The 19,360-nt window shown below is 48.8% G+C and overlaps 1 protein-coding gene across 1 annotated transcript in view; it reads left to right on the top strand.

Moving 5' to 3' along the window:
• FBLN7 (fibulin 7) overlaps nt 1-19,360 on the top strand; it is a 49,483-nt gene that overhangs the window by 8,893 nt on the left and 21,230 nt on the right. Inside the window, exon 2 of the mRNA XM_030311137.1 lies at nt 15,308-15,467. Coding sequence (XP_030166997.1) covers nt 15,308-15,467 — 160 coding nt within the window. The remainder of the gene's footprint in view (nt 1-15,307; nt 15,468-19,360) is intronic.

Below are 19,360 nucleotides of genomic sequence, written 5' to 3'. Positions count from 1 at the left end.
CTGCTCTTCGGAGCTGGAGTCTATGTTTTATAGATCATACGTCTTCCTCTTTCTTGGCTCACTCCCTTGTTTTTCTGAACGCATCCTCAGGAAAATGATGTTTTAATGTGTTCTCGTGAGGTGTTCCCAAGTCACTGTCCTCCTGTAGATAGTACCCTTTTTCTACACCGACCCCTTAAAGCAGTCAGCAGTACACATTATGCCCAGGCTGTCCGTGGGGAAAGCCCTCATGTGGGGCCGCGGAGCCCTCGTGGCGAGCGAGGCCAGAGGAAGAGGTAAGAGGAGGGCAGCTGGCCCATCCACTGTCCCCTCCTGACCGTGTCAGGGGAGGGAGGTGGAAGAGAGGATTCCAGACTATTCCTTGATCTGTGATGAATGAGGTGGAGAAGGCATGCGTGCCCGGAGTCTAGGCTGAGATGGCTTGTTGGTCGCTTTAGAACTCAGAGTGGAAGGACACTACAATTGACCAGGGCTGTCTGCACAAATCCACGGGTATGGGCTGAAGCGACAGGGACACGTGAAGCATCCAGATCTAAAATAGGGGTACAGGGATTCTCCACTCTGAGAGTTTGCATTGCGCCGCTTGGCTTCTGCAAAAGCCCTACAAAAGGACCTGTTTTCACTGTCCAAAAAAAATCGGGGAGGATTTTCGCTTTTATGAAAAAAGGCAAAAAGCAAAAACAGCGGTCCGCGTTGGTTTCGCAGCGAGCTGTTGTAGAGGCTGCGGCAGCCGGAGCAGCGAGGGTGGCGCCACCAAGCTCCTTCCCTGGGAACCACACTCAGCATCTCAGCACCCAGCCTCTAGAGCTTTGAGCCGCGTCCGTGAGCATCCGAGCTTCCTCAGGGGAAGCTCAAAAAATTTCCATATAAATTAACGGTAATTGCATCTTCGCTTGAGGCCACTTTGGCTTACAAAGGGTTTCATAGGAACCCTTCACTCTCAGATAGCTGGGGGGTGGAGGGGTGGGGGTGAACAGACCTGTATTTCACAAAACAAATATTTGGTGCCTCCAATGGCCCAGGTGCCAGGATCAAGACAGACAAGGACCCCGCTTTTGGTTTCGAAAGAGCTGCCCTGGAACTGAATTTGGCAGAGCCGGTGACAATTTGAGCTGGGCTCAGCTGGGCTGTTCTGCTGATCTGCTCCAGATTCAGCCCCTCTGGACTGCCAGCCTCATTCATCTGTGGACGGCTGCCAGGTTAGCCGAGGCGGGCTGGTCTCGGAGGGCCGCACACAGCCCGTCATCCTTCAGCAGGCTAACCTGGCCTTTTCACATGGCGGTAGTGGCCGTGGGCCGAGACTGAGCACGAAGCACAAGACTTCTTGAGACTCTGTTCAAAAATGAACCTGGGATTTGGGGTTGATCCGGGTACGGATCCTGATGCCAGCAGATCAGGATACAACTGCCATTGAAAAGAGAGTTTGTTATTTACAGTTCCCAAGAAGATGGGGCACACCATGCCTCATGAGGCCTCAGGAGAGACCAGGCAGAGAGATAGGGCAGGAAACTTCCTGCCTTTATTGGGTTTCTGAGGGAAGGAATGGGTGAGACAGGGTAAGGGGGCTAACCAAGTTGAGATTGGCTAGTTTGACTAATCTTAGCAGGGTTGCCCCTATAGTTGCCTGATGCCTGATCCTGGGGCTATGGAGAGAGGGGGGCTGGGGTGGGAGGGGGTGTTACTGTCTCACTAGTGCAAGAGTCAGATAAGGGGGGGAATGGTTCTTGGCTTGGTCGGTTTGCATACCAAAGGTGTGCAGCGGGGGTGTGCAGGGTGTTGAGTTGTTTGCTACCTCTAGGAGTTTGCTAGCCCTGAGAGGGGCAGTCTGTCCCAAGTCAGCAGGGCCCCAGATGTCAAAATATCAGATACAGAAACTACACAACATGGTTCATCTAGATCCAGCCTTGGAGCTGGTATATCGCTTCCACTACATTCTCTTGGCCAAAGCAAGTCACAAGCAAGTCACAAGGCCAGCCTAGATCCGAGAGGTGGGAAAAGAGATTTCCATCTTTATGAGAAAAGCGGCACAGTCTCCTTGCAAATGATGTAGATGGCTGGGGGGCGGGGAGGGGGGGGGAAGGGGTTGGGATTGTGGCTGTTTCTGCAAACTTTCCATCACAGTGACCCAGAGATTTACTCTGCACAGTCACTTATCTTTAGACAAACGTGTGCAGTCAGAGTGAGGAGGCATGACAGAGAGGCCTTCCTGGCATCTTGGGCTTTCTCCAGAGATCCCCTCCTTCCCCTGGCACCTTCAGGAACGGGACTCAAGTCCTGTCAAGGACACCCCTGATTACAGAGAGGAATGGTGGCCTCTTTGCTCTCTTAGGGTCGTTTCTGGCCCCAGCTTTGGGAGGTGGGTATTGACAGTGTGAACGGTGACAGCTGAGGTGTGGCCTGCTAGGGAAGGACAGTGTGACAGGGCAGCACAGTGCCTTGTTGGGGCAGCCTGGAGTCTTTCAGTTGGGAACCAACGCCCTGCCAGGCCTGCTCACACTAGAGGATCAATCCTGCTTGACACCACACTTGATTCCAGGTGGACCAAACCGTCTTGGTCTGTGAAGCTGCTGGCCTCACCATCGGGCCACCAGCCCTCCCTCCATGCCTGCCCAGGCGTGCTTCCCAGCCAGCGGTCCGTGCTCCGGTCCGTGCTCCACGTGTCCCGGGATGAATGTCTGTCTCCTGTTGACAGAAGCCTGACGGTGCTGGTCACTCCCTTGATCCAGAGGGACAACAGTGGGGCTGCTGGGCTGCCGCCAGGCTTCTCGGGACTTGTGCAGCCCTGGGGCCCTGGGAGAACATCAGGGCAGACTCTCTGGGTGGGTAGAACTTTCTACATCCTTTCAAACCCTCCACCAGAGTCTTTCATGCTTCTTGGTAACTGCCCAGGACCTAAAATTAGTCCATCACGTACATTTTCATGAAAGAAAAAAAAAGTGCCTATACTTTGACAGGACTCAAATCTACCCATTTCAGTAAGTAGACTCTATACCTCAAGGAAGCAATCATTTATTTTCCCTGCATATAAGAAAACGTGTGCCCCCGTGGCAGTCTGGGTACCAGAATCTCCCTAGGGAGGCAGCTAAATGGAAAGAAAGGCCCAAGGAACTCATTCTGGTGATGGATTTCCAAGTAACATCGAGGTACGACAATTGTTCGTGTCTGAGAACTGGAGGGCCGGGGAGAGGTTGGTGGCAACTCAAGGCACCCAGAAGTCCCCCCAAGCTGCTCGTTAGCCCCACTGTTGCCCTCTGGTTTGGCCAATGACTCAGACATTTCTCTTTATGCTAGAGATTATAGTGCCCCTAGACCCTCCACAGAAGGGGAGGGCACACTGCAAGCCCAAAAGGAGCCCTTTCCTCTGCTCCCCTGGGCTGTGTTTCCTAACTCTGCAGGAGGGGCTGGGGTCAGAGAACATGACATACAACTGGGTGCACTGCCCAGGAAGCTGAGAGAGTCGATGCTTCCAGCTTACTTGAAGAAAGGGAAAGCACCACAGAGTTCCAAGGTAGGGAGGGGTGTCCGTAGTGTCAGAGGCAAAAAGAAACAAAAAAAGCTGCTTCCAGAGAAGCATCAGACACCAGTCAGGCATTTACACTGTAGTGAGAAAACATACACACAAGTTAGCATCAGCTGAACGTGTCACTATCACCTCAGGGGCTCCTGTGATTTAGGCCTTTTGTCTGATTGCATGATTCAAGATTTTACCCTTTTAGAAGTTACCCTTACTAACCGGTAAGATAATGTGCTCATTCAACAACTTTGTCCTGAGTGCCAGTCCTGCTGGAGGTCAGTCACTCTTCTGGGCCTGAGGAGGCAGCATGACCCAAGGCAGTTTAGCAAGTGGAAAAGACTCATAGCACCTGGTCCATGTCTTGGCTCCCACCCTTCCTCTTCCTGGATGAGCACCCTAGGGAAAGGTCTTGCCTCTGATGACTCAGTTGCCTCCCATGAACAAGTGAGGATAACAGACATATATGTCTCACAGGATTGTAGTAAGGAGAAAATGAATGGGATTCAAAGAACAGTTTCATAATAAGTGCTCAGTTTGTCGTAGGGGAGGGGAAGCTGAGGCAGACACAGGCCCTGCTGTCAGGTAGCGTACCAAGCAGGAAGAGAAAAACAAGAGAAACGTGAGAAGTATCAGAAGGCAGGTAACTGGAATGGGGTACTGTTTTGAAGGGAGGCCAGGAGGCTACTGTACCCTTAGTAGGCAGGTACTCTCAGATAACGGAGCTTCTAAGTGAAAGTGGAAATACAGAGCCTGACTTCTGAGGACCAGGGGCAGAATTTCTGGACAGAAGAAACAGCCCGTGCAAAGGCCCTGAGATGGAAACAAGCTTGCTGAGGTGTGTGGAGAAACACAGATGAGGTCCAAACACCGGAGTTCAGCAGACAGAGGAAGGCACTCGATCTGGGCACAGTTGGCAGTGGCTGAACTTGATCACACAGGGCTCTGTAGGCAGAATAATGACCCCCCCCAAACATGTCTATATTCTTATTCCCAGAACCTGTGAATCTGACCTTGATTTTAGCTCAGTGAGACCCATGTCAGACTTCTGACCTCCAGAACTGTAAGATAATAAATTTATGTTGGTTTAAGCTGCCAAGTTTATGTTTTTTTGTAGCAGCAATAGGAAGCAAATACACCCAGCTCCACGGTAAGGGAGCTGGCCTTATTCCCATGTGTAGGGAGCCATTGTTGGGGGTTAGGCGAGTATGTGATGCGTTCTGGCCTCTGACCTCTGTCTTTGGAAAGCATGGATCATAGGGAAGGTAAGGACATGGGGAGAGCAGGTAGGACACACTTGTGGTGGTCCGGAGAGGATCATTCCAGTCTTGCTATTGCCTGCCCACTCAGAAACACTTGGGCTTGTTGACTAGTGAGGGTAGGAAGAACTGGAAGCATTAGCCTTCATAGCCATCCAGGCTAATTGTTACTCTAAGAATAACGAATCCCAAGACCCTGAATCTCCCACCATGCCCAAGCTCAAAGCAGCCATTTTATCTGTCCCGTTAGCTTTGCCCATGCTGCCTGTGGGGACCAGGCTTTTTGTCCGCTCCATCCTCTCTCTTCCCCCTCTTCAAGGGAGTCAACCACAGGAGACTTGGTTTTCTGGTAAAACCCAGATGTTGATTTGCATGAGTCACATAACTCTGGGGTCCTGTGTGAACATGAGTACACATGTATACCACATACTGAAGCAACCAACAACCAGCAAGAACCTTCCTGAAGGGTCTATGTATGTGGCAGGGGGACAGCCAGGGGAACTGAGAGGGGCCACCAGCAGACAGGGGGCCTTCTCTGAGACCCTCATTCTCGTTCTCGTAGGCTGAAGAAAGAGACAGAACCTGCTGTCTGAGTGGATGGGCTAGACACAGTGTGGTGCATAAGGTAGCCATGCCATCCTCCGACTGGGTGTCCCTTAGCCTCAGTTTCCCTAGCTGTAAAATGGAGATAATGGTGCCCACCTAATAGGGCTGCATGGAGGACTGACTGAGATAAAGATGGCTGTGTTTTTTTGGGGGGGGCCTGGGTGGCTCAGTCGGTGAAGCGGCCGACTTCGGCTCAGGTCATGATCTCGCGGTCCGTAAGTTCGAGCCCTGCGTCTGGCTCTGTGCTGACAGCTCAGAGCCTGGAGCCTGTTTCAGATTCTGTGTCTCCCTCTCTCTGACCCTCCCCCATTCATGCTCTGTCTCTCTCTGTCTCAAAAGTAAATAAACGTTAAAAAAACAAACAAACAAACAAACAAGATGGCTGTGTTTTCTACAGCAGTGCCTGATGTGAAGTAGGGTACTTGGTAAATATCTGTGGAATCCTGAATGAATGAATGAATGAATGAATGAATGAATGAAAAGAAACACTATATTAAATTTTGCATAACATGCCCCATTTCTGAGGCTCTGAGGTCCTCCGGTTGTGGAGAGAGGTGAGGGGAAGGCCTGACTGTCAGGTGGGCTCCAGCAGGAGACTGTGGCTGGTTGTGTGGCACGGCTCTGTGTGTGTGTGTGCATGTGTGTGTGAGCTGAGCTCTCCACTGGGCTGGGCGTCATGTTTGCTGAAGATAATGCCGGTGCCGGTAAGGCACAAGCAGGTCTACAGGTGGTGTGGCAACTAGACAAAAGTTAGCAAGGCAGCAAGCAGTTATTAGCAGGCAGGTGAAAGAATAAGGCAGGTTTGGGTGATGAGATGAATACGATTGTCCTGGCCTCACACTTCATTCCTTCACCCCTCATTCACTCATTCCTTTGTTGATTCATCTAGTTTGAGCTCAGAGCCTCTGCTCAGTGAGGAGGATACCCAGCTGTCCATAACTGGTTTTCTGCTCTCAAGCATGCAAAGCAGCCAGGGGAGCGGTGGGCTGAGAGGGTGTCCATAAGGGGGCCATCAAGGCCGGTAGGGGCTGTGGTAAAACGAGAGGAGTCAGGAGGCGGATGGAGGCAGGGCTCTTGGTGGCTCTCCATGGACCCCTCTCTAAAGTAGACCCAGTCATCCTGTTACATCAGGATCTGGAGAAGGCATGCTGGGGTTTAAATCCTGGATGTGTCACCGTGGCCAAGCGACCACTTGGCTTCCTCACCTATAAAGTGGGTGTAATAATGTGCCCACAGCCTGGCGTTGTCGTGAGCATTTAACGAGTTACTTGTGTAAAGTGTGGTGACGGTGCTGGCTCTGGATTCCCTCTGTTGTCATCGCTTCTGTGGTCATTTAAAAAACTATACAAGATGGGGGATTGGAGTGTAAATATAGAATTATGGACAGCCAGCATAAACCCCCAAATGCCCTGAGCACCCAGGGGTCTGGAGCTCCAAAAGGAGTCTCAGCTGGAAGACTGTGGTGGCTAATTTTACGTGTCCACTTGGCTAGACCAAAACACCCGAATATTTGATCGAACGCTTAGGATCTAGATGTTGCTGTGAAGGTAGTTTTTAGATGTGATTAGCATCAAACCAGGAGACTTTAAGTAAAACAGATGCCTTTCATGATGTGGGTGGGCCCCCATCAAAAGACCAAGAGCCACCAAGATGGAAGGAATTCTGTCTCTAAACTGCCTTTGGATTCAAGCTACATCAACTGTTCCCTGGGTCTTCAGCCTGCCACGTGCTTTGCAGATTTTGACTTCTCAGCCCCCACAACTGCATGAGCCAGTTTCTTAAAATAAATCTGCCTCTCATCCTCTGTCTCTCTCAATAGGTTGTGTGCATACACAGTGTGCATTCTGTTGGTTCTGTTTCTCTAGAGAAGCCTGACAAGGGCCTTGGCCAACCCCCCAAGCAAAATTCACTCACTTCCCCCAGAAGCATCCACTTTCTCTCCTCTTCTGGGGTGCTGGGTAGAGGTCACTGAGATGAGGGAAGGGGAAGGAGTTATAACCCGCCTCTGACTTGCTCTAAAATTAAAATAACTTCTGGAGAACAAAACATGCACAAATCCGACATGACTCAGACGCGGAGGGCTTCAAGCCTTGGCTAGCAGGCACACATTTGGCAAGTGTGCTCTGTCCTTTCATAGACCTAATGGCATCAAAACATCTGTGTTCCCATTAACAAAATGCTGACATGACACATAGCTGTGGCTTAGAAGAAACCAGCTCAAGAGACGGCCGCTCTGAGGTCTGAGGGGTCATCCGTGGCCACCTGAAGGGGTCTCGGGGTTCTACTGTCAGCGAGGTGGCTCTCGGGGATTGTCACTGTCTCAAGACTGTCACCGTAAGAAAGGCCATCGAGCCAGGTCATGTGAGAACAAAAGCCTCAAAGACCACCCCCCCCAACCACGCACACCCCTGGAACTGCACCCATGCCCTTAGGTGCCTTGAGAGCAGGCTCTGGGTCTCGAATTTCATTTATAAATTGAACCCAAATGGCCAGAAGGCATGGATGTAGTGGCAGGGGTCAGGTCTTCTGGGTTCTGGCATAGTGATGGGGTGAGCTGGGGTGGGGGATGCATATAGCCTTTGTCTTTGTCCACACCTGGCCCAGCAGGTAGGGTGTTGAGGTATAAAATGGCGCTGGAAGCCCACCTCTACTGGGGCACTGGTTAGTTTCAGAGAAAGGGAGTGTTGTAAGCTCTGATGAATGTCCATTAGATCCTCCAGAATAAATATTATGAGAGAATGGGTTGGGAAGAAGGTGGGCAAGATTTCCCCGGGGGGTAGCAGGGAGGGTGGAATATGGTTTGATGGCTGCATTACTTCCAAGAACCCTCGGACCAGAGCCCCCACCCTCCTGGCTCTCAGCACTGGCCTGTGTGTTCCAGAACCATCTATGCCACCTCCACCCCAGCTTGGGAACAGCCAGGCGGGGTGACTTCTCTTGCTACTTCTTTCACTGGCTCATGTCTTTCCCTGCAAATACTGCCATTGGCATGGAGTGGCATGAAGTGCCCACCCATTTGAAGAGTTTGAACACGGACACCGTAAATCCTCGTCTTTTCTCCTCAAAGATGGAAGAGTTTCTCTGCATGTCTCTTCTTGGTACCATTTCAAAGAAATTATTAACTCAAAGAAATGGAAACTATTTTTCGTTATTTATTGTCAACGGCATAAGCCAGGCGTGGAGCCAAGCTTTCAAAGGGATGGAAACTTAAACCATTTGAGGGGATCTCCTCAAGAAAAATATTAACAATGGGGCACCTGGGTGGCTCAGTCGGTTGAGCGTCCGACTTCAGCTCAGGTCATGATCTTGAGGTTCATGAGTTCGAGCCCCACATCGGGCTCACTGCCGTCAGCACAGAGCCCACTTAGGATCCTCTGTTCCCCTCTCTGTGCTCCTCCTCTGCTTACTCTATCAAAAATAAATAACATCAAAAAATTTAAAATAAAGAAAAACATTAAAAATGAGGGCCCCTTGAGGGCTCTGGAAGAGACCTTTGAAAGTGGGGACCCCGACGTGGTGACTTCCTCAGCCACTGGGGTATGCCCTCCCTTCCCTGTGTGGAGCCCTCCCCTTGCCAGCCCCATCTGGATTTGACCTTTGCCCGGTCATGGCTTTGGTGGGCCTTCCCACCTGAGTGGGAGGAGGGCTATAAAAAGGCATGTGGAGCCTGTGGTTGTTTTTTGCAGTTGGGGTCTGAGACCTTGAGATGGGAAGGGTCTGCCCAAAGCCAAGCTTTGCTGTGCCAGTGCCAGGCTGCCATGCAGGTGGCGGACTCCTGAGGGTTTGGCCTCTTTCCTGTCCCCCGGCCCCGGAGGCCCTCACAGCCCCCTCGGCCCAACCTTGCCAAGGGCTACATTTGCAAAGAGGAAAGGACTTGTTTCCATGCTTCCGCCCCTCTCAGCCCAGAGCAGGAGATGGCAGTGGGTGTGGGGGGGAAGCTGGCTGACAAGTGGAGCCCCTTCCCCAGACTGAAGAGAGCACTGGGGTCAGAAGTGAAATCGAGGGCCAGGGTCCCTTGATGATAACTGTGCTTTCTGACGTCCACGCAATGCCACAAGCCAGTGCCAAGAAGAGGGAGCTGATACAGAACCTGCATCCTGTGGTCCAGCCTGTGCAAGATGACCCTGGTATATGTGTGCATGTGCATCTAATCCAAGTTCAAAACAGACAGAAAGTCAACAGTGGTTGTCTCTGATCATGGGACTTGCTTATTCTTTGTTTTGATGTGTTTTCAGTATTTTGAATTGTTTTGCAGGAAGTATGCTTTCTATGATCATGCAAAATGATAAATCATTCTCTCTCGGTTTGGAAAGGGAAAACACTTAGCTCTTCAGCCCCCCTCCTGTGTTCTTTTGTTCCCATAATGCAGACCTCCTGAGCCCTTGACTTGGTCTGTAAAGATTCCAGCCTCATCGCCCAGCCCTACAGATGAACCCAGTCATGCCTGTGCCAAAGTCCCACTCCAGGCAACAGATTTGAGGGTGGCTCTCAAGGGATCCATTTCTAGCACTTTGGGATCAAGAAAATCCCCTGTTAGTAGCAACTGCCATACAGACCCATCAAACCTCATGTCAAAAGACAGTCATTCTGTCTGTTCCCTGGCACCCTGGCCCCTACCCGGCCTGCTGGCTTGCCAAGAACACAAGGATCTTTCTTTTCTTTCTTTCTTTCTTTTTTTTTTTTTTTTTAGTATTAGGGACTTTATTTTATTTTATTTTATTTTATTATTTTTTTATTTTTAGTATTAGGGACTTTATTTTTAATATAGTATTTAATATAATAAATAATATTTTTTAATATTGGGCTTTATTTTTTATTATTTTTATTTATTATTTTATTTTTAATATTAGGGACTTTATTTTTTTACTCTCTCTCTCTCTCTATATATATATATATGTATTTCAGTATATATATATTTCTGTATATTATGTATTATTATTATATATTATATATTATATATATATAGTGAAATAATCACCACAGTAAGTTTAGTAAACATCGCCTTCCAGAGCTACAAGTTGTTTTTCTCTTGTGATGAGAACTTTGAACACCTCCTCTCATAGCCACTTTCAAATATACAGTACAGTACTGTTCACCGTAGTCATTATGCTGTACCTCACATCCCCAGAACTTATTTATCTTATAACTGGAAGTTTGTACCTTTTGACCCCCCTTCATGCATTTCTTCTGCTCCCCCCCAACCCTTCAACCCAAGCAACTACCAATCTGTTTGGTGTTTTAGATCTCACATATAAGTGACTTCATGTAGTATTTGTCTTTCTCTGTCTGACTTATTTCACTTAGCATAATGTCCTCAAGGTATATCCATATTGTCTCAAATAGCAAAATTTTCTTCTTTTTTATGGCTGAGTAATATTCCACTGTGTGTGTGTGTGTGTGTGTGTGTGTGTACACACACATATATATGTATATATATCTGTGTGTGTGTGTGTATATATATATATACACATTTTATATATATATACACATTTTATATATGTGCACATTTTTAAATCTTTTCCCCCATCGGTGGGCACTGAGTTTGCTTCCATATGTTGGCTAGAGTGAATAATGGTGCAACAAACATGGGGCTGCAGATGTCTTTCTGAGAGAGTGATCTTGTTTCCTTTGGATACAGTGGATATAGAATTGCTGGATCATATGGTAGTTCCATTTTTAATTTTTTGAGGAACCTCCATACTCTCTTCCACAATGCTGCACCAATTTACATTCCCGCCAACAGTGCACAAGTAAGCAGTCCCTTTTCTACCTTGCCGACACTTGTTATTTCTTATCCTTTTGATCCTAGCCATACGGAGAGGTGTGAGGTGATCTCGCTGTGGTATTGATTTGCATTTCCTTGATGATAAATGATATTGAGCATCTTTTCTTGTACCTGTTGGCCATCTGGATATCTTCTTTAAAAAAAAAAATGTCCGTTCAGAGGCATCTGGGCGGCTCAGTCGGTTAAGTGTCCAACTCTAGATTTGGGCTCAGGTCACGATCTCAAGGTTCGTGAGTTCAGGCCCTGCATCAGGCTCTGTGCTGACAGTGCAGAGCCTGCTTGGGATTCTCTCACCCTCTCTCCCTGCCCCTCTGCCATGCATGTGTGTGTGCCCTTTCTCTCTCTCAAAATAAATAAACTTTAAAAAAAAGAAAAAGAAAAATGTCTATTCAGTTCCTCTGCCCATTTTTAATTAGATAGGGTTTTTTTGCTATTGAATTATATGAGTTCTTTACATATTTTGGATACTAACACCTAATCAGATATATGATTTGCAAATATTTTCTCCCACTCTCTATGTTGCCTTTTCATCTTGTTGATGGTTTTCTTTGCTGTGCTGGAGCTTTTTTAGTTTGATGTAGCTCCATTTGTTTATCTTTGCTTTTGTTGCCTTTGCTTTTGGTGTTAAAGCCCAAAAAAATCATTGCCTAGACCAATGCCAGGGAGCTTACCCTCTATGTCATCTTTTAGGAGTTTTATGGTTTTAGGTCTTAAGTTCAAGCCTTTAACCCAGTTTGAGTTAGTTTTTGTGTGTGGTGTAAGGTAGGGATCCAGTTTCATTCTTTTGCATGTGGCAGTCCAGTTTTCCCAGCACCATTTATTGAAGAGACTGTCCCTTCCCCGTTGTGTGTTCTTACCTCCTTTGTCATAAATTAATTGGCCATGGGGCACCTGGGTGGCTCAGTCGGTTCAGCGTCCGACTTCAGCTCAGGTCATGAGCTCACGGTCTGTGAGTTTGAGCCCCACGTCCGGCTCTGTGCTGACAGCTCGGAGCCTGGAGCCTGCTTCAGATTCTGTGTCTCCCTCTCTCTCTGCCTCTCCCCTGCTCATGCTCTGTCTCTCTCTGTCTCAAAAATAAATAAAAACATTAAAAAAAATTTTTTTAATAAAGAAATAAATTAATTGGCCATAAGCACATGGGTTTATTTCTGGCCTCACAGAGTTCCTTGTTACACCAATTTGTTCTGTTAGCATCACCCCGGTGAGGATGGAGGCAGGGATGGGCCAGGGCTCTGAGATCTTCCCTCAGCAAGTCCACCTGAAACCCTTCCATCGGCCTCCCCTCCTGGGATGAGGTCTTTTTGTGCTTGGTCTTGAAGGTTTTTCCATTGTGACTGGTGAGGTGAGAACTTAGGAGGTTGGTGCCTATTGTCCACTGTGTGGGTGTTGGGAAGGGCTCCGGAAAGTGCACTAGAAGCAGAGGACAGCTGTGCCTGGACCCAGGAGCCAGTTAGACACACTTGGCTGCCCAGCGGCCGAGTGGAACCCGGGCCTCTTTTCCTCCACCTGCTATGTTCTCCTTTCTCTACTTCTAGGAGCCCCACGGCACCAACCCAGGCCCCTGGCAGAGGCCGTGGCACTGATCTCCTCTTCCCCACTTCAGAATGTAGCCTTTCTGTGTCCCCTGGGGCAGCTGTGGCCCAGTGAGCCCTCTCCAGATGTCAGGGCCCTGGCCACCTTGTACAAGAGGGAGGCAGCTGCTCACCGGGCTCAGTGTGGTCAGGGATGTTTCTTCCACTCTGGCCCTGCTTCCTGTCCCCACTGCCCGTGCTCCCTGACCTGAAACTTGCACAGGAGCCAGAACTCCACTCCTGTGGGTTATGTTGCTCAGGTCATAGCAACATAGCAGCATATCAGCTCCTAGTGCAAATTAATCGATAAGATCATTCACCACAGAGGGATGTGTGAAGAACAAATGAGACAGGGCATAAGACACTCCACTGGGGCACGTGCAACCGAGGGTTTGGGGTCTGGGGGTGGTAGCTCTGGGATGGACGTCATCCGTGTTCCCATTTTGGCCTTACCACTCCTAAGCTGCATGATTCAGGGACCGCTGCTTGAGTTTCAGCCCATATATTTTCATCTGTGAAATAGAGACAATCCCAGGCCTTCACAGGCGTGCTACCAGCCAGCAGTACTCTTTGAAGCAGAAATGGCCTTGTCAACTGTGACGAACTTCACAAGTGTAACACATGAAGCCATCTTTTTTTTTTTTAATTAAAAAAATTTTTTTTAACGTTTATTCATTTTTGAGAGATAGAGTGTGAGCGGGGAGGGGCAGAGAGAGAGGAGAGACAGACAGACAGAATCAGAATCTGAGCTGTCAGCACAGAGCCCGGCACTGGGCTTGAACTCATGAACCGTGAGATCATGACCTGAGCCAAAGTCAGGTGCCCAACCGACTGAGCCACCCAGGCACCCCAGTCAGGAAGCCATCTATAAAAGCAGCTTCTAATCTTAGCCTTTTGGCTAAGATCCAGTGTATAAGCAGCTTCTTCTTTTTTTCTTTAAGGGAGGAGAAGTGGGTGTGGGAAACCCAGTCTGGGTAGGATGGTGTGTGGTGCTGGGCAGGTAGGGGATTGCAGGAGGTCACTCGCTGCCCCGGTGCCCCAGAGCCTGCGTGGGAATCACTACAATGGGGGAGAAGGGAGGAAAACAAACAAAACCTCTCTTCCCAGCAATTGCATTTGGGGCTAGGCCCAGTCAGGCCCCAGTTAGGGTGGAGACCAAGGAGCCCCCATGGGTTAACGAGTTCCAGGGGCAACTGGGGATTCAGCTTTGTCAAAAGCATCCATTGAAGCGGGCCAGTGAGTCATCTGTTTGGTGAAATCCCCAAGGTGCCTTGGCCTGGCAGCCGCCCTGGGAGAACGGCAGCGGCTCTGTTTCCACCGTGGTGGCAGCACGCCATTGGCAAGGCTGGAAGCCACCCGGGCTGCGGAGGCCACATGACTCCCAGCCGCCCTGCGCCCTTTGAGAAAATTACGTAAAATTGTAAAACCAGTACTCACTGTAGAAAAGAATTAGGTATAAAAGATAAAATTAAAAATGATCCATAAGCCTATCCCGAGAGATAACTCTCACTGTCTTCTTGCTGTTCTCCTTTGTTCCGTGCGGGTAATATGAGTCAGGTTAGATAAGGCCAGGCTGAGGGAACGCACAGACCCCATGGGACTCCCCCCAAGGCCAAGGTCCTACTGTAAAGAAGGTCCCTTCTTTACTCCTTTTCATGTTCTGACTCTAAAGGGCAATTGAGACTGGAAACCTTGAGGTTTCTATCACTAAGTGTGATGCTGGGTTAGATAGTCTTTATCATGATAAGCACATGCCACCTTTTTCTGTTTTTTAAGCTTTTTAGGATTTTAAAAAGTTGTTTATTTTTGAGAGAGAGAGAGCACGAGTGGAGGAGGGTCAGAGCGAGAGGGAGACAGAGGATCGGAAACGGGCTCTCCGCTATCAGAGCAGAGTCCAATGTGGGGCTCGAACTCACAAACTGTGAGATCATGACCTGAGCAGAAATCAAAAGCCAGACGCTTAACCAACTGAGCCACCCAGGCGCCCCTGTTTTGTAAGCTTTTTAAAAACCATTATAACTGGACTTTGACTTTCATCGAATGCTTCTTTAACTCTACTGAATTTCTTCTTTATTTGCCTTGTTACATTTTTTAAAGTACAGGAACCATCGAGCATCCCTGGTTTGACTGGTTTATGTTTTATCATCCATCTGTTTTTAAAATTGTTCAAGAGAGAAAGAAAGAAAAAGTTCATGAAGCCCAGATTTCAGAGCATTAATTCAGAGTGAAGAATTAGGAAGTACTTTTGAAGTAAGACTACTGATCATAAGGCACTTAGGTTTGCTGTTCAACCTCCCAATCATTTGGAATCATCAGTTCTGCCCTTTGCTCTGAAAAGCAGGAGTTTTGTTTTTCTTGAGAAGCGATCTGGCGCTAGGATATGTGTGCTCAGGACCTTTGTCTGGTGACCTAACTCAGCACCAGATGTCGGGACGCCTTGGGAGGCCACTCTCCCATCGTGCCACTAGGGCGTTTGGGGCCCAGGGGTCTGGGTGGCTTCTGGAAGCTGAGAGCGAGCTCATGGCACTGAAGCAGCCATGGTGGTGGCGGTGGTGGTGACTTTTTCTCTCCCCAGAACTGTCTCAACAAACAGCAGCTCCTCACGGCCATCCGCCAGCTGCAGCAGGTGCTGAAGGGCCAGGAGACGCGCTTCGCCGAGGGCATCCGCAACATGAAGAACCGGCTGGCTGCACTGCAGAACTCTGTGAACAGAGTGGGCCCAGACACCCCCCCAGGTGGGTCCCCACATCTGCACCACTAGGGTCACACGCAACACTCGGGCCCTTCACCTGTGGGTTCTGTCCCCATCCCCACCTGCCGACGCCTCACCCTGTCCCGAAGTGGATTCCGGGCCTCTCCCTACCTCGCCTCCTGCTGGGGGCCCGTTTTAAAACCCTGGTTGGGGGGTGCCTGCGTGGCTCAGTCAGTTGAGCATCCAACTCTTGGTTTTGGCTCTGGTCATGATCTCAAGCCCCACATCGGGCTCTGCACGGATGGCTCGGAGCCTACTTGGGATTCTGTCTGTCTCTCTCTACCCCTCCCCTGCCCATGCTCTCTCTCTCTCAAAATAAATAAATAAACATTGAAAAAAATAAATAATAAATTTAAAAATAAAATAAGATACTGGTTGGTAGGGAGCATATGGTGAGTGTGTTAAAAGAAGCATCTGCTGGCTCTCCTCTCCCCCATCTGAAGGTCACCCATTTCCCCTTTTCATTTGAGGCTTACTAACGCTCTCGTCTACATAGTATCCTCACAGAATTGTCAAAAGACACCACTCTTAGAGCGTGAGCTGCTTTTCCCTTCCCTGTCCCCACCCAGGAAGACTCCATTTGGTTCCATTTTTTTAAAAAAATTTTATCGGCTATTTTCTTCCAGCAGTTTTAAGTTTACAAGCAAAACTGAATGGGAAGCACAGAGAGCTCCCTCCCTGAACATACACCCTCCCCGAACACACATACCACCTCCCCTCCACAACGTCCCACACCAGTGTGGCATGCCTGCTACTCCCCCAACCAGCATTGGCTTCAGTTTCTCAGGCATGACGTTAGTCCTCTGACCTGAGTCCTCCATTAGTGGGAGGGGGTGCTGCTGAGGGCAAGTCCCGTTTGGTGAGGGTTAAGGTGGACCCCCCGAGGGTAGGACTCTGACAGACACTGGGCGTTTTCCAGGTTGTCCCAGTAAACAGCTTTCACTGTGAGGCCATTGGATGGGTGACTGGATTTCCTCTGGCCTCTCCTCAGGGTGACGGGAGTCAGGGGGCCAGTCACCATGTTTGTTCTACGTCATGAGACTATGGAATATCTGCTGTCATTGACTCATGTCAGACAATTTATCAAGGGTCTCCTTTGTTGTGTGAGACGAAGTTTCCTGTGGAAGGCGTTGGATTCCCTACCTCTTCAGAGATTATAGCAGCAAATCCAGAGTCTCCCCAGCACTGAGTTGCTGATGTTCTCCTCGGCCCCACCGGTACAGAGTTAGACCTACCTGCCAAACTCCTCACACTCTCCAAGGCACTGTGAGGCCCAGCCTTCAGTGGGGCTCCCCACAGCCAGACTCTGAGAGGCAGGCAGGGCATCCTTCCTTTGTGCTACAGATGAGGAAACTGAGGCCAATAGGAGTAAGTTAGCAGTAATAGGTACCAGATGTGATTTTTTTTTTCCTGCTAGCTGCACAACTACACGGCTCCTTTCTGCTTTCATAGGATCACAGCTCCCATGGTCCTTGGGAGTTTCCAAGAAGAACCTGCAAGAGATAATTCATAAGACTGCCCTGCCTATATTAGAGGCTTCTGTCCACTAGAGTAGATAGAGAGGTCTATTGTTAAATTATGATCTTCTTATTGCCAGATTCCAGGTCTTTCTTCCTTGAACCAGAGAAAATGTTTTTTATTAAGTGGCCAATTCGCTTTTTGTAAGATTTTTTTTTTTAAGTTTAAGTGGCCAATTCGCTTTTTATAAGACTTTTTTTTAAGTTTACTTATTTATCTTTGAGAAAGAGAGAGTGCAGGGGAGGGGCAGAGAGAGAGGAAGACAGAATCCCAAGCCAGCTCTGCACGATCAGGACAGAGCCCGACGTGGGGCTTGAACTCACGGAACTATGAGATCATGACCTGAGCTGAAATCAAGAGTCAGATGCTTAGCCAACTGAGCCACAAAGTGCTCCTGCCAATTCTTTTTAAATTTTTTTTTATGTTTATTTATTTTTGAGACAGAGAGAGACAGAGCATGAATGGGGGAGGGTCAGAGAGAGAGGGAGACACAGAATCGGAAGCAGGCTCCAGGCTCTGAGCCATCAGCCCAGAGCCTGATGCAGGGCTCAAACTCACGGACCGCGAGATCGTGACCTGAGCTGAAGTCGTATGCTTAACTGACTGAGCCACCCAGGCGCCCCACCAATTCTCTTTTTAAATATTGCCACAGTGCATTCTGTGTCTCCCATGCGTTGGACGTGGAAGTAGGCAGTTGTCAGGATCCCCACTGCGGGGTAGGGGTTAGGAGGCTGAGCCTGGGCCTGGAGCCTGCAGGTAGTAGGGAAGTTATCTTTTACTTTTTTTTGTTTGTTTGTTTGTTTTACTTAAAAAATATATTTATTTATTTGGGGGGGGAGGAAGGGCAGAGAGGGAGAGAGAGAGAGAGAGAGAGAGAGAGAGAATCCCAAGCAAGCTCTACACTCTAAGCACAGAGCCCCACGTGAGGCTCAAACTCACAAACCATGAGATCATGACCTGAGACCAAATCAAGAGTCAGACACTTAACCAACTGAGCCAACCAGGTGCCCTGTCTTTTACTTTTTTTTTTTTTCCCTAAGGGCATTTGCTGGGAGTCAGGAAGAATGATTTCTAGGCCTGGAGACTTCTTAGCCTTCCTCTTTCTGGCTTCTAAGAATCTCCCTCCTATTTTCCCAGCTTTCCTTTCTGGGGAACATCAAAACCCATCAGCTTCAGGGCTTACCAGGCAGCCTCATTCCATTCGTGCTCCCAGTCTCTAGGATTGCTTCACTGCTGATTTCATGCCTTACACAGTAACCTCATTCCAGAAAGCACGGGGAGCTTCCCTGTGGCCCTGTAGACTCACCACATCGTGCTTATAATGAACCAGCCAAGGGGCACGTCCTTCACTGGACAGAGGCCTTTGGCTCCAATTTGAGAAGTGACTGCAAATTGATTTTTAATTGACCTGTACCCACTTATTAATTCTACTAACACTTATTGAGCACCTACTGTGTGCCAGAGACTGTTGCATCTACTCAGGTACGATTTACCTGTGAGTTGCTCCAGCAGGTAGTTTTTCTTTTTTGAGGATTTGTTTTCAGAGTCCTCTACAGGTCTCGTGTTTTTGTTTTATTTTAATGCTTGTTTCTTTATTTTGAGAGAGAGAGAGAGAGAGAGCGAGCACGAGCGTGTGTGTGCGAGTAGGGGAGAGGTAGAGAGAAGGAGAGAGAGAATCCCAAGCAGATTCCTTGCTGTCAGCCGACATGGGGCTTGAACCCACGAACCGTAAGATCATGACCTAGGCCAAAATCAAGAGTCGGATGCTTAACCAAATGAGCCACACCGGCACCCCTCGTTTTTGAGGATTTTAAAGATTTTTTTTATCCCCAAAGAGACCCTACTCCTTTCCCCAAAGGCATTTGATATGCCTTTCAGCACAATAACGTAGTTGATATTTTAAAAGGACTATAAAGTCATTTATTTTCAGGGACTGAGGCAGCAGCCTGGGAGCTCCCAAGCCTTGGGATGTGAACTCACACTCGCTTCCATCTCACAACGTTATTACCACTGGGTGTCACGTTGAAGGCTTACTAAAGGAGAGTGCTGTGGCAGTGGTCCCCCGGTAACCAGAGGGCACCGAGGGTGCTCCGAGGGGCCATCTCCTGCCCGTCTGCCCAGGCCCGGCCCACCACGGCTGCTCCGGGAAGGATGTGGGGGGAACGTGTGGGCAGCTGTTCCCATCATGGCAGATGCTGTGCGGTTCTCTATCACTCACTGCAGCCTGAGCAGCCGAAGCAACAGCTTCTTTCTCATCTGTCTAAAACCAAAGAGCATTTTCACAAATGACATTTGGAATTTCCTTCTAAAGCATTTCAGAAGTGGCTCTGAGTTTCCGACTAAACAAAATCTATATCC

The sequence above is a fragment of the Lynx canadensis genome, chromosome A3, assembly GCF_007474595.2.
Source record: "Lynx canadensis isolate LIC74 chromosome A3, mLynCan4.pri.v2, whole genome shotgun sequence".
NCBI classification, from domain to species: domain Eukaryota; kingdom Metazoa; phylum Chordata; class Mammalia; order Carnivora; family Felidae; genus Lynx; species Lynx canadensis.
The sequence above is the reverse complement of the archived record's forward strand: the minus strand, read 5'-3'. Positions and strand labels throughout refer to the sequence as shown.